We start from the raw sequence: 22,882 nt of genomic DNA, 5'->3' as shown, positions 1-22,882 counted from the left end.
CGTTAAAACACTGCCAATAAGTTGAAACTGAAAACAAAACAAAAAAAGAAGTGAAACTGAAAAACCGTGAAACTCGAAAAAAAAAAGAGAAAGCGTAAAAAAAAATCTCCAGATTGGCATTGAAAAGGAAATTATAATACAAAAAAAAAGTGGTTAAAGAAAATTGTTTTTTTTAATGTTTGTATTTTATTTTTCAATACCTTTTACAATGCCAATACTTGTTTCAATGCCAATGCAGCTTTTTCTACAATTACATTTTTATTTCCAATACCAAATCCTATTACAAGTGTTGTGACACCATACAAACCAAGATGATTTCAAGAGGCAAATGTGCCATAGACCTTCGACCTAACTGAATTGTTCACATCAAGATTCCTGAGAATCCTAACCAAAGCATATTTGCATCTTTTTAAATCGGAATGAGGCAGACTTAACTTAAAGGGAGAAAATATTTGGCTACTGAAGTTTCGCTACACATTCACTCAACTGTATCCAAATTCGTGAGCTCAAAACAATTTACTACGTGACATCAGACACTAAAAATGAGAAACCTTGAACATTTCTCCGGAACGCTCCAAATCAGTGGCGGGCATACCATGACGATAACATCGCAATTATGGAAACCATCAATTCAAAAACGTGCCATTTAAGTATGTTTGTCCAATTTCTCCTTCCACCGCCATTGGGGACTAAAAATTGTCAGTTCTGCTCTGACCAACAAATCAAGATGATAGAACAATGCTGATGTTTGCTTTGTGTTGAAAAGTTGAAAATCTGAATGATAACAGTTGAAGTTAAAACTGTCAGCACTCGTAATTCTTAAGTGCCCGGGACTTCAAATCGAAGATGAACACACAAATTACTGGAAGCAGCGTCACAAAGAGAAACAACATTTAGAAACTACTGGAAAAGAATGAATATGATGTCATGGAACAAATACGAGAATTTACATTGTACTGTACATGTCGGCCAGTCATGACGACCTTGCTCGTCATAACGGCCCACCGCCGTTCAAAATCAACATCAACTTAACAAAAGTAGGCTGCCATAAAGAGCTGTAAACACAGAAAGGTTGATCAATACTTGAATCATATGGAAATAAATTCAAAATGTTTCACAGAAAGGGTTTGGACAAATAATTCCGGACATATCTGATAAATGATTTGATCTCAAAGATGCACAAATATTTTTGTTGATGTGATATGATGCAGCTGCTTCAGGCTTTTTATGTTTTGTGTCATGACACCTTGATAAAAAATAAAAAATAAAACAAAATAATGGTGCGAGTCATTGTTTCAGTTTGATCAGACAACACAAAACATGGAATAGTTTTATTAATAATTTAATTTCAGGGGTGGAATGGCATGATGTAGGAAGAGGTGGCCTTAAGATTCACGTTAATCGTGTTAGGGCTGGGTATCGATTAAGATTTCCAAAATCGACTCGATTCGATTCGTTATTTGAAGGAAAAAAAAAAACACTCCCTGAAGTTGATGCTAACTTCCCATTAGCATTTGCTAACTTCCTGTTTGTGCTACGCTAGCGATGTTTTAAAAACGAAGCGCGTTTTGTACAACGGATGCGATTCCTAACATCGTGTATTTAGTTTTACAGTTAACTCCAACTGCGTTGTCATTCGACAGCTTAAAGAACGCTTCGTGACAACAGAATAACATACGCTACACACGTACTAGTTGCTAATGCTACGCAAGGAAAATGGTGCATTCAGGGAACTTTCATAGTGTCAGAAACTTCGGCTTTCTTTGATAACATTTTAAAGGGAAAAATTGGTCGATTGTTTAGGCCGATGTTTGATGGCCAATAATCGGCCGATTATAATACGTGGCCAATTAATCGGTCGGGCCCTACTTGGCACATTAATTTGTGGGGTAAAAAAAAAAAAACTGTATCCAAAGTATCGAATCATGGTTTTATCAATCGATATTGGGCTTTGAAAAGGAATATCGATATTTTAGACCTAGCCCTATTAATAGTAATAATTAATTAAAAAAAAAATTTAAAAAAAAGACTGACCCAAGAGCCTAAAGTTAGGTGCTAACATTGCATTTTTTAATTATTTTTTTTAACCCACCTAGTGAAGCAATATTGTCATGCAATTATGTTTTGAAATATATTAGTCAAACAAACATACTAAGTGTCTCTCTCTAATAAACACACATTTGAATGGTATTTAAGAACAAAAAAAGTGAGGATGGAACAACACGACCGTACTGGAACATCACACTTGATAGACCCAATAAAAGACAGAATACAGTCAAGCCAATAAAGGCATGCAAGACAACAGTACAGTGTTTATGGAATACACAAAGAAACGAGTATTTCTGACTTGAAGATGGAAATGTAATACAATGGCACGCTCACACAAGTACGCATATTTCGACTGGTCCCGAACTGTTTTCTTCTTATGTAGTGCATTTTACCTTTCCATTGTGTTAACATCGCTCAAATATTTCATTAACTTTGTTATAAAGTGCCAAATTCTGATGATTATCGTAAGTCTGACTTAACATCGAACGTGCATTCTCAGGTTCGGCCGTCCGCTTCCCGTGACGGCGGTCATGAGCAGAAAGCCGACTGCAGCTGTTTGAAGGCGGCTTGCCTCTCTTTTTTCTCCACTTCCTGCTTCTTGCGTTCTTCCTTCTCCTCTCGGATCTCCGCCTCAAACTTGCTGCTCACCGACAGCGCCTGCACCTGGCGACGCACACAAACGCAAATCGTTTCTTTTGTCTTTGTCTTTGCTCGGCTCTCGGTCAAGAATTGAAAAGAAGGCAACTTTTCTGTAAAGGGGTGCATTTATTTCGAAGTATGTGGTCAAAATAGCCACACTTGTTCTTTCACACAGATGCCAGTTTAACCCACATAGTCAGCAGAAGTATAAGCTTCCTGCTGATTTCCATAGAAGGGCAAAAAGATGAGGTGCAAGAGCGCTTAAGAGGGTCAAAAGGAAAATATGGCAGGAGCAGAAAATCCTCAGTAATTCTTAAAGCAACACCTGCTCGTAATCAAGCTGCTAGTGCATATTGATGACTTAACTGCATCACTCGCGACTTGCCTGGCTTGAGCGCAACGAGACCTCGCACGCACGTACGTACCTTGGCTTCAAAAAAGTCTTTGGCCCCGCTCACGCCCTCGGCGGAGACGTTAATTTCAGAGAGTCTGGCGAGCGCCATGAGGCCGCTCTCTTCTTGCAGCTCCCCCGCCGCTGCTCTTCGGAAGATCAACAAAAACTGTGGGAAGGCGCACGACAGTTGTTGAATCGCGAGTCTACGATCAGCTCATCGGCGAGCTCCGCGTCAGCCCGATAACGACACTGCTGATTGGAATCGGTTTTGTGTTGGAAGAGGGGGAAACCTCCAAAAACCGACAGGGCTCCCGGCCCCCCGAGGACCAAGTTTGCGACCGCACTCACCTCTCGAAAGCTGAGTTTTCCGTCAAAGTCCTCGTCCACCTCTTTTATCATGTTCTTCAGGCCCAGGTGAGTCTGTGGAGCCCCCAGCTTCTCCATCATCAGCTTCAGCTCCATCAGGTCGATGAAGCCATCTTTACCAGTGTCGTACCTAAAAAAAAGCACAAGTCGGGTTCACTTAGGGAACTGAACCTGAAGTTACGATAACTAGGGCTGGGTCTAAAATATCCATATATCGATATCGAATCGATATTCCTTTTCATAGCCCAATATCAATTCATAAAACCATGAATCGATACTTTTAATACAGTTTTTTTTTTTTTGACCCCACAAAGTAATGTGCCAAGTAGGGCGCAACCGATTAATCGGCCACGGATTATAATCAGCCAAAACAATCGACCACTTTTTTTTTTTTTTTTTTTTGCGCAACAGCCACAAGCCCCAGGCCACAAAATGTCCCGAGCAAAGAAACTAACTGTTCCACTGCCTATTTTGCCTTTCTTCTAAGGTCTGAGTACGAGTGTGATTTCTGCCATTTAGAGTTTTACAGTACCGCATTTTTATGTTTTGGTATCCGTCAGTGATGAAAACAGAATGATGGTTGCACAGCTCCCGCAATCTTTAATTGCACAAGTGCAACTTCACATTCCATTGAATCAACCGACAACAAGAACATGTTTCATTCGTGGCAACGTCAACTTGTAACAGGAATAGGATTGTTGCCCAAACAAAGATCCATTTCGACTTGATATTACAAAGTCGATTCTGGGAGCCAGCTGTTTCCAGCAATCGGGTGAGCCACGAGCCTCACGTCTGATTAGTACATGTATTTTTAGAAGCTTTCAGCAGCTGTTCACGCATGTGCACTGGTTTGGATTGTTGACCTTGGAGACTTATCGGCTGCCACCAGGAAACAAGTCATTGTTTAATTCAAGGCCTTTTAAAAGGTCCATTTTTTTCACCACATACTGTAGATCAGTCCGATAGGAAACCTTTGGTTTGGCCTTCATTATGCTCAGATTGTGACCCCATACACAAGACGCAGCTATACACTATAATCTATATTTGACAGCAGCTGCATCCATTGCTACGTCACAATTCAACATTTGTTCCAACAACTGCCAAACAACAGCACGTCCTGCACTGTAAAGCCCTGCCCATAAATTGGTTTTGCTGTATATTAACTCATTTGCTCCCAAAGACATATTTATACTTTTTTTTTCTTTTGTTGTTTTTTTATGCTAGAGCTTACAGAACGCCTTGATGCAGCCTCTGAACTGAAGATAATGCTTGAATCAATTGTAGTTACAAAAAAGGTAAGCAGGTGGCAGCAGAGTATAAGAGATCAACCAGGGCCATGTTCTAAAAAACTTTCCCCCACTGTTTTAAACAGATTTTTGAATCATGAGGAAATTCCTATGATAATTGTTGCAAAACGGAAACAGATAGAAATATACTTTTTTTTTTTTTCAAGATGAAAGAAGAGATGCTAGTCTTTCTTTTGGTAAGTTCCATGTTTTTATAACAAATAGAACACAATATTCTATGGGCCTTGCAAAATCAGTCAAAATCCAGTAAAACAGCTGGGAGTGAAGGAGGTTGCTTCTTTCAAAATGGCTGAGAGTGAATGAGTTAAACAGTGAAAATATATCCCGTGTGTGTGTGTGTGCGTGCGTGACACAAAAACTTGCTGGTGTTATTTGGGGGCTCCAACAGACTGATGCCATTTCCATTCATTTCAAAGGGGAAAGTTGATTTGAGATACGAGTGGTTTGAGTTACGAGTGTCAACACGGAATGAATTTAAAACGCAAGTATGGGTGCCGCTTTAAATGTTAACAGACATACGTACAATTCATATCCAATGCGAACGGTCAAAATGGTACCACATGAGACTCAATCTGGGCCAGGAAAAACCCTGTCAAATGGGCCAGTAATATCAATAGTGATAGGGGTCTTAATGGAGCCAAAGTGGTCCCTTTCCCTTGGAATGACGCGTCCATGAGACACAACAAGCCCTTTCTTTGATTTCCTTTTCGAGGGTGCCAGGGGCGCACAAAGGACCCACATTCCCTTGCAATCTTCCAGCAATGGCCGCACATCAGAATCCTGTGACATCAAGAAATACCCATTACAAAAAAAAATGTTTATTTGAGCCCAATGCCTTGTAAAAAGTCTTGATGTTTTTATTTACATGTATTATGATTGTATGTATGTGTGCGCACGTTTTCTTTTTAAGAGCTGAACTTATCAATTTTTTTTATTATTGTATGCTCACCTGTTGCCTGTAAGAAGCTATAGTGAGAAACATTGTTTTCATTTTTCGCTATTAATTATAGATGGCTCACTCACTCACTTTCTCAGCAAATGTATGTCAGTATTGCAACCATCCAGTTATTTTGCTCAAACTGTATGTATAATACTTAAAGGGATACTTGACTTATTTAGCCATTTTTGGTAGTCAAACATGAATATTTTGCCTATAATAAATTGGATATTTTCATTATTTTTCATGTACAATTAGTACCTTTCAAAACACATTTTGCAACTTGCTGTCGACTGAAAATGACATCACGTGGGCTCGGGTAACCAATCACAGCTCGGCTTGTGAATGTCACATGACCAAACCTAGAAAACAGGTGGAGCTGTGATTGGTTACCTGAGCCCTTGTGATGTCATTTTCAGTCGACGGCAAGTTGCAAAATGTGTTTTGAAAGGTACTAATTGTACTTGAACAATAATGAGAGTATCAAATTAATTATAGACAAAATATGAACTTTTTATTGCTATAATGGGCTCAATAATTGAAGTATCCCTTTAAGGTGCCATCCCAACAAAAGGGTCAAAGTTCAAATATTTATTCTACATTCTGCCGTAAGGAAAGCAGTCTGTTGAAGAAAATGGGTCAGTGGGTGGCGTCTGTTCCATGTGAATGTGAAGCCGTGTATGGGATCAGTGCTGCCAAATAAATGAACCTAAAAGGCATTTTTAACTGAATATCCTCCGGTCCACGTTATGAAACTAAATTGTACGCGGTGGGAGAACGATGCCTACTTTGTAACAGCAGCATATCTATTTATTAAGAACTCTCTGTCCCACTTTATGGATACAAGAGCAGTTCGGTGGAAAACAAAACAATAAAACCAGTCTTCTAAAGAGCAGTCATCATCATTTGACTAACTACTAGCTAGGGGCAAAAGCAAATTCGCATCAGTATATTGTGGTCTAAAGCCCTGAAAGCTTAAATCCCCAGATCCAATTTTTGTCCCACAAACCCAATTCCTAAAATAGCTTGAAAATGTGTGAGAAAATATGATGCCGATACCCATTCCACAATCAACAGCAGATTCAGTTCAAAATAGCGACATTTGACAGTACGCAAAATGACGTTTTTCGAACCAACACAAACAAAGCTGAACTGTTGAGCTACATGCGTCTGTTTTACATCATGATGAAGAACAATTCTCTTCATGCCTACGATTCATCAAGTGTTTTAAATTGCTCAAGTTTTCATGCTCACTTGCAATTGCAACAATTCATTTTACTACTAAAGCCTATTTTAGGGACAAAACAATTTTCTCAGTAAAAAAAACGCCCATTTTAAACAGACCAAGTCGTTTTATTTTACTGTATTTGCGACGTGACTGACCAAAGGTTACTGAAGGCTAAAGTAACCCGGAATAATATAACATTATTCTGGGTTAATTTAGCCTTCAACAACCCTTTCAATAGAAGACGACAGACCAGATTGTTTAAAAAAAAAAAAAAAAAATCCAAAAAATGGTCAGACTTGGAATTACTGATAAATGTTATTAGCATTTGGTACGTTGGTATGTGAATAGCAAAGCCCTCCAAAACAATACGACTGTGCCCCACTCATGATGATACTGTCAGTTATTAATAATTAAACTGTACTGGTGAAACATTACAAGTGCTTTCACGTTTCAAAACAATGGTTAGTTCGCTTTTTGAATTTTACAGTAAACGTTAGGGCTGGCCGGGCAATTATGGAAAAAGTAATCAGGAGTATTTATTTACAAGTTATGAAAATGATTATTCATTGATTTCAAATTCATAAAATGTCTTTATTCACTCGCCTACTTCATATTCATTTACTGATGTAAATTGGATTTACTTGTTTAAAAAAAAAAAAAAAAAAAGGTCAGGGCATTTAAGTAGAAAATTCTTTAACATGAATATTTTAAAATTCACAATGCTCCTTTAATGCTGGGCGGGGGGAATCGGCCGATCCCTTAAAATAAAGCAAAGCTTTTCCACCGATCTCATCTCGCCGATTTTGACTTTTCAAAACAGCGATCAGTGCACCGCTAGCATTCAGTTTTCTTTGGGTAACAAGCCTTTAAGTTCTGCTTTTCAAGTTGACATTGAGAGTAAAAAAAAAAAAAAAAAAAAAAAGGGGAAATGACAGACAAGTGTTGGGTGTCTAAACGCTAGGTTTAACTGATCTCTATCTCCAAACTGTAATTTTCCCAAATTACTGCCTCAACCCCCTACTGTTTGGTCTGAGCGTGACGTAGGAATTAGCCTCGTTAATTCGACCAGTAGTAGGGGGATTTTTCTTCCCAGATGACACGATTACTTTGGCCATAAACATATTAGACTAACAGACCACAAGACGCGACGCCAAAGAAGCATAGAGTACAAACTGGAAGGTTGAGGCTCGCCCATGTTCGCTACACGTGAGTAGCAGTTAGGCCTGTGCACCTAGCACATGAGGAAATAATTAACTTATCAAAGAGCCAAGTGTTTTCACCTGGGGAACTACGCGTCAGCATCTCCATCATAATCTCATCACGAGCTTCCTCGGCTCATTCCTCTCAATCCGCACGAGAGGACGACACGCTTCGGTGTGCCCAGGAGGCAAACGACGTTACCGTCGGCTCGAACATATCGTGAATAAAAAAAAAATCCATCTTACCGTTTGAACATCCCCTCCATATCCTTAATCTGCTTTCGGGAGAACTCCTTGAATTCCGTGTAGGGGTTGAAGACGCGGCTAGCCCGAGGCGGAGCGTTTCCCTCGTTGATGTCCAGCCGGCGGTTTAGTTTAGCGGACAGCTCGGACGAAGAGTCGCCACAAGCTGCCTCGGATTGCTCTTTGGCCGCGACGATGGTCTCCTCGGGCTCCGGCCTCTTCTCGGTCTCCTCGGGCTCCGGCCTCTGCTCGGCCTCCTCCGACGCGGCCAACCGTGACTGTAGCTTCTTAGCGAGCTCTTCCGACGCCATACTGTTTCGGGGACGTTGCGCACAGCGACTGACTGTCAAAACTCGAAAGAATGTGAAGGGAGCTTGGGATCCGCTTGTAGTGTAGTGCTACTACTGTCAAACGACGTGTCTCGCCCACATGACGCAAGCAGCTTCCGCTCAATGTGCTTCAAAATAAAGCTCGAGTGAAGTCTTCTTGTTTATGTTTAATACATTTAAAACACTATAAATCATACTGTTTCTACTCAGTACTGTCTCACATGTTCTCCAATCTCGACACTGTAAATGTATAGGATCGTATGCCGAGAAAGGTTTCTTGGGAGCGGTAATATGGCGGTCTCGTGGTTAAAAGTGATTCGCGCATACTACCTTAAATCCTAGTAACGGGCGAACTTGAAATGAAGAGCGGCTAGCTTGACGCCGTAAAAACGAAGAGGCGACTTACTTCACCGTAGTCGAAAGTATGAAGTTTCTTCCATAGAAATAAATATCAATGCAATATCAGCTTAAAGTTTGCCGTTCTGAAAGTAGACGTACACTAACACTAATGTTACTTCACATAACCGACTTGAAATACAGTATCGTTCACATATTATTTAGTGTTGTGGTTCAGTTTTATTTTGAAGCAGCGCTTGCGGACACAGATTGGAGGCACTTCCTTCTAGGTAAGCGAACGAAGCCTAATGAATCACATAATGGTTTCACTCGAGACTGGACGCAGGCAGGACAACTGGCTGAGATGAGGAAAACCATTCAATGAACGACATTTAATCGGTGACAGCGACCGGATACTGCTCTGCTGCAGATAATAAAGAGGTACGTTACTACATTGGTTATCTATATTTGTCGCTTCCTCTGCCAGTTTACATTGACAGCTGTCAGTGTGAACACTGTCAATAAAGGTCATTTACACGTAAGGTTCTCTGAATGCAACTGCGGTTTTAGAGTTCGGCGTGGGAGGTGTGTAGAAATTTGTCGTTATAACGGGAGCAATGACTGCGGGTATGTCGTGTTTTCGAAACCTACCAGTGTACTGTACCGGGATCAAATAATTTCGTTGTTTCAGATTGCTGTGCCTTGTATTAATAATGTTTTCCATCCAGCTAAAACCCGCATGAAGTTTCCGCGGGCATTGTAGCAGACCAGGATGAGCTCCTCGCTACAGCGGTAAGTTTTTCAATGATGTACAACTTTGTGTTTGTTGTTTTGCTCACCACTGCAGAGCTTCCTTCTCTCCACCGACAAATGAAACGTTGACAAGACGTGGATTCTGGAAAGTTTGGAAACTCCTGAAGTCGTAGTCAAGTGCTAAACTTTATGTAAATAACAGTAAATAAAATGACTCACCCTTTGATTCTGCCTGATGATGTACAATACTAAGAGGTGAGCTGAAGAAAAGTCTCTTCTTAAAACGAAAAACTTGTGAATGTAGCCTACTCAACCTTAACTGTGACATATTTACAGTATGTATTGCATTGTGTCATATAGTTAGGCAGGGAGACCATTTTGTACTTAAAAGCTGGACCGAGATCTGTGTACCACTTTTCTACAACTTGAGTTCTGTTTCTAGTTCTGTGGTCATCACAGATGATGTCTATGCAGAAAATAAATACATAAAATACCCTCTGAATGTCACAAAATGCACACGCTCTAATGCGCATTTCCATGGGAACTCTCCTACCGTGAATCATGCACAAGTCCAACCCATAATCTTTTAATAAGTTTATCAAAGTGTACAGACCTGTCTGACTTTACTTGATCTGCAAGCGTGTAAACAATGTGACAGCTTGTCTTGAAGGGGATGTTTTAAGTGCATGTGTATGAATGGGTCTGGAAATGATGGCATTTGAGTTCTCATGATTATGGGGGAAAAAACAGCATGTTATGAAAGAGCAACCTTGAAAATGCTTTAGTTCAAACTAAGGGTGATAATTTGGTATGCTCTCTTAAATTCAACAGTCAGTGCCTCAGGTATGTTAATATACATGTTTGAACCTGCAAGCAGGACATTGGCAGCAGTTTTTCTGCTTTAAATCATTACGTGAAGGAGATCAAAACAAAAAAAGGACATCCCAAATTATTGCTAAATTTATTCACGTAGTGAAGAAAGACAGTAGGAGCAGTAATTTCTGTAAACACAATCAACACAGTCAATAAACCAGTTTACAAATGTGGTGAAGGGAAGCTTCAGTGCATGCAAAAGTCTACACACCCTTGTTCAAACTGCAGCGCACTGTGCACTAGCAGGTCACGAAGGGACACAAGAACGCAAATAAATGGCACTTAGTTTGAAATCAAAACACTTTTTGGTGAAAAAGATTACAAATACCCTTTTTTTTTCTCCTCTGTATTGATCAATACAGCTGTATGAATACAAAAAAAGTGGGCTCCAGGCAAAGGGCATATTTCGCATCCATGCAAAAGGGCTGGGGCTAAACCACGAAGCGTCTATGACATGCATGACATCAGAATTACTGTCAAGAACTGGATGTGTCATGCAAGGAAAGTCACCTTTTTGGTTGTGGGAGTGGAGCGTCCTATCAAGTGTATGAACAACGATTTCCCGATGAACTGACCAGAATGATCAGGCTGTGTGTTTCCTCAGACAGTTGAGTCATCTTTTCGTATTTTGGAAGAGGAGAGCGGACGCTTGTCTCTACCCAAGTGCCGGATTGTACTGCAGGAAGGTCTGCTCCACGACAGTCGAACCAGGTGAACGGCTCATTCTGATGACTCTTTAGCGCCATTCAAACGTATTGACAGAAATGTACCGATAAGGCAAAGGGGAACCTTTACCAAACGGATAGAGAAGTTGAAGCTTTTTAAACGTGACAAACAGATGATTGGCTTCCACTTTTCGAGAACATCATTGAATCCGGCTTTAAGTAAAGTATTGTTTCAATTTAAGTTATCGTTCGTATGCATAACTCTCAGCCAAAATTATTTTTCAGATGAGGCTGGAAACTAGGAGATTCTTTAAACCAGTGGTTCTCAACCACCGGTCCTGGCGTTACTCATTAGTGATGGGACTTTTGGCTCTTTCGTGGGGAGCCGTTCGTTCGGGAGCAGTTCACGTAAAAGAACTGTTCAAAAGACTGGCTCTCATGTTTTTTTGTTTTTTGTTTTTAAGCATTTTTTTTTTTTCAGGGGGGGATGAACGGCTCTCGACAAAAGACTCAGTTCCCATCGTTCACGTTGAAGAGCCGTTCAAAAGACTTGATTCGTTCGTGACCGACACGTCACTATTATCCATATCCAGCCTGTTTTCCATGTCTCCAACAGTCAACACGGGTGTTTCAAACGATCAACTAATCAGCAAGCTCCGCATGAAGCCTGATAACGAGCCTCAGCTGTGTTGGCTGAAGGAGATATGGAAAACAGGCTGGATAGGGTTGAGAGCCAACTCTTTAAACAAACCAAATGTGGTTTTTTGTTGTTGTTTTTTTTTTACTCTTTGACTGCCAGAAACGTTTAATAACGATTAGTAAAATCACAATGTATGCTGCCATAAACGTGAAATGACGTCATCTACATTTTTTTTTTTTTTTTTTTTTAATTGACGGAGCAATGGGTTGTGGAATCAAAAACACCACGTAACTATGGCCAGCAGATGGCAGCATTTTGTCTCTTTTCAATGGGCTGCTAGTGCATGGAATTAGAATGAAATGTGACAGAATCTGATGAATGCTCGTAATTGGCAAAATGGCACTGTGGAGTTTTTTTGTTTTTTTTCCCCCATAACGTGTAGCAGTAAAAGAGTTAACAGTCTCATTCACTGTGTGTAGATGTGACTGAGATCCACAAGAGGAAGCTGTTGCTATGGTTCAACCATCTTCCCCAGGAAGAGAAGCAGTTTGGAGGCTACTTCAGCCCAGAGACGATGCATGTGGATCCGCTGATTCTGGAGAGGAAGCCGGAGGAAAAAGCCGGAATCCTGAGCTTGAAAATCCAGGCTTCCTCGGGCCCTTCCGTGACTGTAGAGCAGCTTTTCGAAACCAATAAAGAGCAGCGTGAGGAGCGAGGACTCAACGTTCTGCTGTACGGAGCGGTCGGAACCGGCAAAAGCACCATCGTCCGAAAGCTGGTGCTGGATTGGTGTGCTGGGACCACGCTGACTGACTTCAAGCTGCTGATTCCCTTTTCTTGTGAGGATCTTGGCGAGCTAACCAAGTATGACCTTTTTTTTTTTGTATCATTCGATTAAATGTGTCCGTGTATTAGGGGTGTTAAAAAAAAAAATCGATTCGGCGATATATCGTGATACTACATCGCGCGATTCTCGAATCGATTCAATAAAAAAAATCTTTTTTTTTTTTTTTTGTTTTTTTTTTTAAGAGCTCAGAATTGTTCATTCGGTAGTCTTACTGATTCAACGTCTTATCATCATTGCCTTTTTTTTTTTTTTTTTTGTGTGTGTGAATCGATTTTTAATCTTCCATTTTTAATGGAAAAATATTCAACAAAACGTCTGACTTTGGGTTAGGATTCGCACCTTGAGCATGGAAGAATGTTATATGAACGGAACATTAAGCCTTAATATTTTATTTTAATGCTGTTCAAACATGAAACAGATTACAACCTCTATAAGACTGAAATTTCAGATAAATAAATAATACATTTTCATATAAATCTTACACTCTACAAGCTTACTGATTAGTATTTTCTAAATTTGAATGAAAAAAAATCGCAACAATCGACTTATAAATTCGTATCGGGATTAATCGGTATCGAATCGAATCGTGACCTGTGAATCGTGATACGAATCGAATCGTCAGGTACGAGGCAATTCACACCCCTACCGTGTATACACTATTACCTCTGGTCCAAACGCATGTCCTTTTTAAGTTCAGCTCTTCGAGGTCTCGAGTTGTCATATTGTCCATAAATGTGAGCATATTTCTATGAGTCAACCCAGTGATTAAATCGTGACCAGTCTAGGAAGTACCCCGCCTTTCACTCTAGATAATCTAGGAATTGGCTGCGGCTCCTCTGTGACCCCGGACAGGATGAGCGATAAATTATACGTAGGCATTGTAACAGTAATTACAGTTTCTTTGCCAAGATCATACTGCAAGAAATGAAACAAAAGTGTGCCAGGCTGATGGGCCTGAAGGAATGTTTACAGTAAAACACACTCGCATGAGTATTTTGTGGTAAACAGTACCTACCATGGGTGAATGTTTACAGACAAAGACTAGTCATTAAACATTGTTGTTGGGTTGGATCCCGTGGCGCAGACACAAATAAGGTTTTAACTATTTATTCACATAACATGACTAAACGAAAAACAAAGACTGCATGCCAAGCCCCCCTGGGCTGCGGAAGCACATCGATGAACAGCGTTAATAATCCGGCAACACGAACATTTCCTAAACAGCTTAAATAGACAGTGACTCGATTTCATTGGCCGAGATCTTTTTTTAAATATCGCCAACGCCCCACAATATCGTGATAATTATCGCATTGTGACCTTCATATCGCGATAATATCGTATCGTGACGTTTGGATATCGTTACATCCCTACTAATGACTCAGTGTCCAGAATAGCTGGTTCCATGTCTTTGCTCAAGGGTATGTCAACGCAAGTGAATTGTGAATTGAACCCGCAATGTTGAGTTGACGTGACTGTGCCAAGCAAATTGAACAGTTTTGGATTTTGTTACTTGTGATTGATTTTGACCAGGAATGCGTCTTTGAGAGGCCTGGTCAGTCGGAAGTACCTGCACTTGAAAAACAACCCTCTCCTGAGTGGGGAGGGCGACCAGGCCAAACATGTTCTCTTCTTATTCAATGGGATGGAAAAGATGAAGCTTGACTTCAGGATTGGATCCACAGAGCTTTGCGGTGACCCAAACGAGTCGCTGCCTGCCGGTGCAGTCGTGGTCAACCTTCTCCGCAAGTACCTTCTCCCTGAGGTAAAACAAGATGCAAATTGGACGTCCAACTTCTGTGGAATTATGTTTCTATTCATTCAAGTGGAAGTCAAAAGGTTTATTATGCCATTTTCAAAGAAATTCTGCTTCCAATGTGCCAGTACCACAAAGTGGCCCGGGCTGCGAGGGCCCTTTTTGAGAGCTGCTCGCAGCTCGAGTTACTAAATGGTTTGTTGCCAGAAGTTTGATCGCTGGAGTTCTGTACACTCCCAACGTGAATTCGCTTCTTTTGCACCACTCACAACTGTAAACAAGTTGTAAACAAACATGAATATACAGTCAAACCTCGGTTTGACCTCGACCTCGACCAAATCGGTTTTCGACCAGAAAATTAGAGAATTTTATGTCTCAGAACTCGTCCATAAAAATCGGCTCTTGACCAAACTGAAAAAAAGCCGTGTGTACCTGAATGTGACTCACGGGAGCCGAGGTAACTTGAATGCCCAGGATGCTTCCTCCGAAGCACATCCAAAGTGTTCAAAGTTGGTTTGGAGCAGACCTGTTCATTGTTATTTACGTAAATCTTTTTTTTTAGTTTTGCATCATGTATTAGCCCCGAATCATGGGTCCAGAGAAGGCAAGTGCAAGTGGTAAACCTGGTGAAGAAAAGAGGAAATTAGTGTGCAGAACTATTGATTTTAAAATTGATTTTTTTTTTCCCATCATTTTAGATAGGATATCTAAATAAAACCTTTCTATTTATGGTAAACAGTATACAGTGCAGTTTATGGTGTAAAATACTAAAAAAAAAAAAACTTGGAGAAAGTTTTTTTAGACTTGAAACGGATTAAAATTATTTACATTAATTATAATGGGAACAATTGTTTTGGATTTCGAACAAATCGCTTTTAGAACAGCCTTCTGGAACGGATTATGTTCGAAAACCGACTGTAGTAGTAATAGCAGCATTTCCCATGCCTGTTGTAAAAAAAATGTAATTCTAATCATCTGTTGTATGTTTCTCAGGCCAGTGTCTTAGTGACCACCAGACTGTCTGCCTTGGATCGCATCCCTTCGAAATACGTGGGTCGCTATGCCCAGATTTGTGGCTTCAACGACCCAAGCCGCCAGCGCGCCTACTTCACCAGCCGCCTCCTGCAGCAGAGCGGGGACGTCGTGCCGGCACACGACGCTCAAGCTCTGGTCGAGCTGCTCTACCTCAACCTGCAGAGGGAGAGCCAGCTGGCCGCGGCCTGCTTTCTGCCGTCCTACTGCTGGCTCACGTGCGCCACCTTGCACTTCCTGCATTTCACCGACGCCGCGGCTCCCATCCGCACGCTGACCGGCATTTACACCAGTTTCCTCAGGCTCAACTTTGGCGGGGAGGTGCTGGGCAAAGCCGCTGCGGCAAGCGGACCCGGCCAGGATCTCCAAAGCTCCCTGATGCTGTACGTGGTCCGCACGGTCGGCAAACTGGCGTACGAAGGCGTGACGTACAAGCGCACCTCGTTCTCGGAGGAGGAGATGGAGCAGTGGATCGGAGGCAAGACCAAGACGGACGAGGAGTTGCGGCAGCTGGCCGTCTTCAGAACCGACGTGCTCGACTTTTTTCTGGCCCCCTGCGTCGAAACTTGCAAGCATCTACCCGCGGAGCTGTGCGAGCACGACGCCACGCGGTACGTGTTCGCCGTCCCGGCCATGCAGGAGTACCTGGCGGCCCTCTACGTGGTCCTCGGGGAGAATAAATCGGCTCTGGAGAAGCTGACCAAGCAGGTGTCCGTGGCCATCGGCCAGGCGACGGAGGACGTCAGCGCCATCGTCAACATCTTCTCCAAGTTCATCCCGCTGCGAATCTTCGCCGTCTTCAACCTGCTCAAGCTTTTCCCGAAGCTGTATGAGAAAATCAGCACTGGGAGCAAGGGCAACATCGCGAGGACGATGGCCGCCGAGCTCTTCCGCAAGGAAGACAGCCACAACGAGGACGTTCTGGATCAGGTTGAGCAAAGCCTCTTGGGAGTTCACGGGCCGCAATCGAAACAACAGAGTGAGGGACAGCCGTTTGAACTGTACCCCATCTTCATGGGGGGGCTCTTGCATTACGGCAACCGAGTCCTCCTTCAGCAACTTGGATGCAGCATCCAGAGTGCCACCGTGGCTCAGATCACAAGAGCTCTTCGGAAATACCTCGTAAGAGGTAACGCCTTTCCGACTACTACTAAAGCTGTGCAATTCCATTACAAAAAAAATTGGATGATGGGTTCTGGAGAAATGTGGATTTTTGTGGTGGTGTGGCGGACATTTTCCATTTTGGGTAACACGCTTATGTGTGATATTGCTTTTTGAAAATCTGCTCAAAAAAAAAAAATGCCTTCGAATTACAGTAAAACATTTCTTTTTATACCCTTTCTCTGATTGGCTGAAACCTTTCAGTTAAAGAAGATGTCCTCCAATAAGTCTCGACGGACTGAACAGCCCTCCGAGTCGTCATGTCAAAATTGTTTGGATGTTTCAAACGGTGTCACCAGCTCTAAAAAACTCCACTTAAATGCAGATGGATGATTATTTTATGAAAAGATCCCTGTTGGTTAAAGTGTTTTTTTTTTGTTTTTTTAAATGCTAGAAATCAACAAGCCGCAGCCACCAGAGGAGTTGATGGATCTATTGGTGCTTCTGTACGAGTTCCAAAATCCCCGACTAACTGCTGAGGTCCTGGCCTCAATCAGAACCATCCGCCTCCACAACATCCGCATGACCTCCCTCAAATGCTTCGTGCTGAGTTCCGTGCTCTCTTGCGCCCCGCCAAGGTAAGCCGGGGTATTGGGGGATTTTTTTCATATGCAGTTTTTGTTCATTTTCCAAAGTATGACATGCAATTTGCATCGAAATACTGTAGTGCAAACCGAACATAAAGCCCGTATCCCACTGAGGAGCGAATGTTGGCAAAGCTGGCGAATGCGCCACACTCTCAAGCCCTCTTTATACTCGCAAAGCGTATTTGTTGTCGCCATCAATTTTTTGCGCACGTTCCAAGCTCAAAAGGAATCCGAATGTACTCGTGCGTGAAACCAGTGCTGAAAAGAACCTCACGAATGGAATAATACATTTGGCAAGAAATACCTTTTTGTTGTCTTGTTGCAGTTATCAGCTGGAAGAGTTGGACCTCTCCTCATGCCTGCTAACCCGGGAAATGCTTCCGATGCTGTCGCCTGCCTTTCGACACTGTCGGAAGCTCAAGTGAGAGAAACGCAGCGATTTATTTATTTATTTTTTCTCTTGATTGCATTTCGCTGACTGGCAATGTTTGTTTTGTGTTTGTTGTTTTTACCGACGCACACTTAACTAATAATTCACTATTTTCTACATGATTTGTTTAATCACATGTTAATCCAAGTAACCCAGATAATCCTTAAAAAAAATAAATAAAAAAAAGCATTGCCAAGGCAAGATTTTAAATCTATTTTGCGTAAGTGTCAATAGTGACGACATCAGTTACTCTTCACAAAAACTATGTAAGTTCTGATAACACCTAATAAAGGACCCAAACTAATGATTCAGTGAATCAGCAAACAAAGAAAGTAGAAAAAAACAGAAACGTGTAGCGACAATGAACATGAGGTTGCTGAGGAACTAAAGTAAAGACAGACAAAGCCAACTGTTGATTTTGATGTCTGGACTTCGTTCGTAGTCCAGCAACTTGACTGTCCTCGTTTTTTTTTTTTTTTTTTCTTTTAAACAGTCCACAACATGAGCACTTATCTGGGTTACTACTTGACTTGTGATGAAAATTGCAATGTAGTCAGCATGGACATGCTGTGTTGGTTGTGATTTTTATTTTTTTTTTTGTTTGTTTTTGCACCTGCCTGTCTCTGTTGTCTTCAGTCTGCAGTTTAACAGCCTCGGGCCTGACTCCTGCATCTTCCTGAGAGATCTGCTGATAGACTCCAAAAGTTGTGTTAGAGTGCTCCAGTAAGACCACACATTTCTGTCTTAATTTAATATGTCAAGTCTCATAATCAGTCAATCAATCAATGATGTTGCAATCATTTGTCAAATTGTCATCATATTATGTCTATATTTGTAACAAAGCTGGCCACAATCAAAATATATTAAGAATTGTAATTTCACAAGCAGTCCTCAGATGAGCAATGCAACTTGTACAGGGGGAATCGTCCTTTGTCATTATTGTCATTATTTTACGCACAACGTAAAGTTACAGTTTGCTTAATTATTATTATCATGATTTTTCTTAATTATAGACCGACAAACGTGTTAAAATATGACACAAATTCAATTACTGGTAACTCAAATAGATATGAAAAGGATATAGCGTCCTTATAACTCATTTGCTCCCAATAACATGTAAATACGTGTTTTTTGTTTTGTTTTAATGTTTTAAGTGTCCCAAAGACGTTTTTTTTTTGTTTTTTTTTACACGTAAAAAAAACCCAAAAACGAAAGAGCCGACAATCGTTTTTAAGTTATATACCATTATTTTACCGATGCGGCCCACTTGGTAATATATTTTCCTCTATGCGGCCCACGAGCTAACATGAGTTTGACGCCCCTGATATACGCTAATATGTAGATTTTTTATTTTTATTTTATTTTTCAGTGGTGTGTTGAGGCCAAGCAGTATAGAAAATTGATTGATGGTTAAAAGTAAATGAAATCGAAATAAATTGAGCATCTGCTCATGTTGGATCCCCTTATTTTTATTCATTCAGTTCCAGCTAATGTCAAATTGGTTCTTTCTTCAATATCGTACCTGTGCCACAATATGTCACCATCAATATAGTCAATTAAATTAAATAGCATACTGTAAATGTCTCACTCTCTGCCTGTCTTGCACTTGCAGGCTGTGTGACAATCCGCTGCTGGACTCCGGCGCCTGCCATCTTTTGGAGGCTCTTCCGGAGAACCAGTCTTTGAGGCATCTGTCCCTGCTGCACACCGGACTTGGGGACCAAGGGGCCCTCGAGCTGGCCCAGAGACTTCAGCAGCACTCTGGACTCCAGGAGCTCAACGTTGCTTATAACAACATCGGAGACAACGCAGCTCTGGCGCTCGTGGACGCTTGCAGGGAACATCCCAGCATTCACACTGTGCAGTAAGAGAAAACAGTGGCGTTGAATTCTGAAAAAAAAACAAAAAACAGTTGGGGCAAAAGTAACCCAAATTGGGTCAAAAACTGGACCGACACAACTTTTCGAGTTATTCAATTAACCACCCAAATGAATAATCCAAAAAACAACAAAACAACCCCAAAATTGGTTGCTTTGTGGTTTATTATTCATTTAATTCAGGGGTGTCCAAACTTTTTCATTTGAGGGCCACATATAGAAAATCAAGCAAGGGCCACATCATGTTATGAAGAGAAATTGTGTTTAGTCCTAAAAATTGATTTGTGCTTTTGCATATTTATTTTCAAATGGTACAGTATATAAACCAATTTTTTTTGTAATATGGCAATAGGGTTATTATAGTTTTGGAATTTTCCATTTTAGTTTTTATTTTGTTTTGAGTTTTTTTTTTTTTTTTTTTAGTTTTTTATTTAGTTAGTTTTAATTAGTGTTCAGGGTGGTTCTGTTAGTTTTTTTAATCAGTTTTAGTTCTTCAATAAATGCTGAGTTTTAGTTTAGTTAGTTTCAGTATTAGTTTTAGTTTAAAAAAGCATTTTGAAATCAGTGATTAATCATGATTAATCAAAATTCTAAGATGTGATTAATCTGATTCAAAAATGTAATCGTTTGACAGCTCTAAAAATAATCCAATAGGGGTGAAAAAGGGACCAACAAGTTTTTTGCCAAAAAGTTGGGTCAACAACCCAGTTTGGGTTGTTTTGTGGATTATTTTTGACCCAGTTTATTTGGGTTAAATAAGTAACTCAAAAGGTTGAATTGGTCCCTTTTTGACCCCTATTGGGTTATTTTATTTTTATTTTTTTAACTCAACTATTTTTCGAGTAAACCGATGGATCCACAGATAGACATTTTATTGATCAGGCAAGGTGGAAATTATGTTTATAATAATGATTTTATTCCTCAATAACATAGAAAGTTGTGTTGTTAAAACGGTGTTTTTGTCTGTTTGTGTAGTTTGTACCTAAACCCCCTGAGTGACGTTGGCAAGCAGTCGCTGTATGTCCGAGGGATTGCCAAGAGCCACGACGGCAGCGGGCGACGAGTGAGGGTCCTGGCCGCCGTGACGGAGGGTTCCGACCTCTCTGAGGACTGGCACCCCATCCTCAGCGTCATTCGCGAGAACGCGTCCTCCTGGGACAGGGAACGTGTCAAACAGCAGCTGAAGGTGAACGCCTTCTAATATACTGACGAGTCATGCCTAAGGAATTGTGCTTAAATTGACTTTTATTTTATTTTTTATTTTTTAAGAGAGAGCTCAGAATTGTTCATTTGGTAGTCTTACCGATTCAAAGTCTTATGTCAATATTTATTAAATGCTTTACTTTGAATGCATGTAGTTATGCTTATTGCTCAAAGTCGAGCGGCTACCTTGAACGTAACCATCCGCTGTCGGCTAAAAAGGATCATCTGTGGTCAAAATTAATAGTGTGATGAATCTGTGGTAATACAATGGTTAATGCGATAATTTTTTTTGTGATTCATTAATTAGTTAACACTATAACTTTGACAGCACTAGTATTAATTAAAAAAACACATTTATACGTTTTTGGGATTGAATGAGTTAAGAGGATGCAATTCAGTGTTACTTTAATTTTGGCTGTTTTCGTTAGAAACAAAAGAGAAGTTGACCGGGCCGGGCACCCAATTTGATTGCCTGTGTTTGTTTGTTTTTGTAGCACTGTAAAGTAGACGGTGATGACTTAAAAAAAACAAACTAATTTACAATTCGCTTTATCCGCCTTTGGAAACGCAAACCTGCACAGAAAGTCAACAATGTCATCGAGTCCAAAGTTTTCACACTAAAGCACCCCCGTCACGTGATTGTTAGCAGAGCGATTACATTTTATGAGTTTTATGATTGCGTGTGATAAGGCGGCGTGATTTTTGTGTTTTTGTCGTCGTCGGTCATGCGCGTCTCCCCTGCGCAGGTCTTCCTCAGGGATCTGGAGTGGGGACGTCAGCAGCAGCAGAGCCTCTTGAAAAAGCTTCACTTCCGACGGGTGGAGAAAGGCGTCCGGCAAACGCTGCGCATGCTGGAGAAAGACGCGACGCCTCCCTCCGCGTGAGACAATCACTAACTGGAATACATTTTTTTTTTTAAATTTAAAGCTCAGGATGCATTTTAAAAGTCATCAAAGGGGTGTGGTCCTCCAGAAAAAAAAAATGTAAATATGCAAATCCATGGGTGCATGTGAATATGCAGTGATCAAGTGTAGTTTTTAAGTTGTAATATTACCAATCACCACTAGATGGCAGACATTGCTTAGTTGCACTTACACTGCGTTTTATACTGCCTTAAACTTCAATGTAAGTAGCCACAATCTTTTTTTTTTTTTTGCACATTTGGAATGATATGCGGGACAAACGTAGTACCTCATTATCAATAATATTAAAGTTCTGAGTTAATTCGTGTAGAAAAAAAAAAAGTTCTTGCATTTAAAAAGATGGCCCCCGTCAGCATTTATGTTGCCCGTCAGCAGCTCAAAGCTAGCAAATTGTTGAACCGTTTTGTCGGTTGTTTCTACAGTAAAATGGTTAAAAACGGGTTTCATGTGACAGCTGCGAGTCTGAGGAAGTGAAACGTTGAAATTGAATGTTGAAATTAAATCATTTTTGAAGTGAAAATAGACATCAGGATTTTTGTGTGTAAATAAGCTAATAACAGAAGCAGATTAAATATCATTTTCCTCACCGTACCTTCTGTTAATAAATCGTTTTAAACATTGTAAGGATGTGTCATGTGGATTAGCCATCAAATAAAATGTTGCCTCTGTCTTTGGAATTTTGGAGAGCAATTGATGATTATAATTATTTTTTTTGGCTGTAGGTTTGTTTTGTTTTGTTTCTTTTAAGTGACAAATTTTTATGTGTATATTTCCGATACGGATATTTGTACTTGCAGAAGATTAACGACAGTTCAATTCTGCCTTATTTGTTTCTTTTCATTTTAGCATATGTTTCCTAATAACAGAGTACAGTAACGGCAATCCTCTATGTTACGAAAAACAATTGTCTATGCCTGTAGAATTTCAATTTCCACCTTTTTACTGTAAATCTTTGACCTTATTGTTGGAAAAAAAAAAAAAGATTTTATAAGAATACCAATCTACTTGAATCTGTCCAACTGTTTGTCTTCAATAAAGTCCAACGCATTGCTTTCTCAATTTGATTCAGTATTGTGTATATTAAACACAAAATACAGAAATGGCGCAATGC

The 22,882-nt window shown here is 40.6% G+C and overlaps 2 protein-coding genes across 6 annotated transcripts; one reads left to right on the top strand and one right to left on the bottom strand.

Moving 5' to 3' along the window:
- Positions 1 to 1,316: 1,316 nt before the first annotated feature.
- efhd1 (EF-hand domain family, member D1) lies at positions 1,317 to 8,796 on the bottom strand. The gene is made up of 4 exons (XM_077541923.1): positions 8,366 to 8,796; positions 3,431 to 3,578; positions 3,114 to 3,248; positions 1,317 to 2,712 (listed from the first exon to the last, which is right to left on the bottom strand). Exons 1-4 carry the CDS (start codon positions 8,671 to 8,673, stop codon positions 2,578 to 2,580), a joined length of 726 nt encoding a protein of 241 aa, XP_077398049.1. The 5' UTR covers positions 8,674 to 8,796; the 3' UTR covers positions 1,317 to 2,577.
- Positions 8,011 to 22,830, top strand: nlrx1 (NLR family member X1). Of its 5 annotated transcripts, none has more exons than XM_077541914.1 (13): positions 8,011 to 9,468; positions 9,598 to 9,654; positions 9,756 to 9,819; positions 11,258 to 11,364; positions 12,438 to 12,822; positions 14,336 to 14,567; positions 15,552 to 16,719; positions 17,146 to 17,329; positions 17,664 to 17,759; positions 18,405 to 18,491; positions 19,381 to 19,632; positions 20,621 to 20,831; positions 21,595 to 22,830. In XM_077541914.1, exons 3-13 carry the CDS (start codon positions 9,800 to 9,802, stop codon positions 21,730 to 21,732), a joined length of 2,880 nt encoding a protein of 959 aa, XP_077398040.1. In that variant the 5' UTR covers positions 8,011 to 9,468; positions 9,598 to 9,654; positions 9,756 to 9,799; the 3' UTR covers positions 21,733 to 22,830. The 5 variants fall into 5 exon arrangements, with proteins under 5 accessions (XP_077398040.1, XP_077398041.1, XP_077398038.1 ...); XM_077541915.1 differs by having other exon boundaries at positions 9,571 to 9,654; XM_077541912.1 differs by lacking the exon at positions 9,598 to 9,654.
- Positions 22,831 to 22,882: the final 52 nt, after the last annotated feature.

This window comes from Festucalex cinctus, chromosome 13 (assembly GCF_051991245.1).
Source record: "Festucalex cinctus isolate MCC-2025b chromosome 13, RoL_Fcin_1.0, whole genome shotgun sequence".
Taxonomy (NCBI): Eukaryota; Metazoa; Chordata; class Actinopteri; order Syngnathiformes; family Syngnathidae; genus Festucalex; species Festucalex cinctus.
Note: the sequence above shows the minus strand (reverse complement) of the source record. Positions and strands in the feature narration are given on the sequence as shown.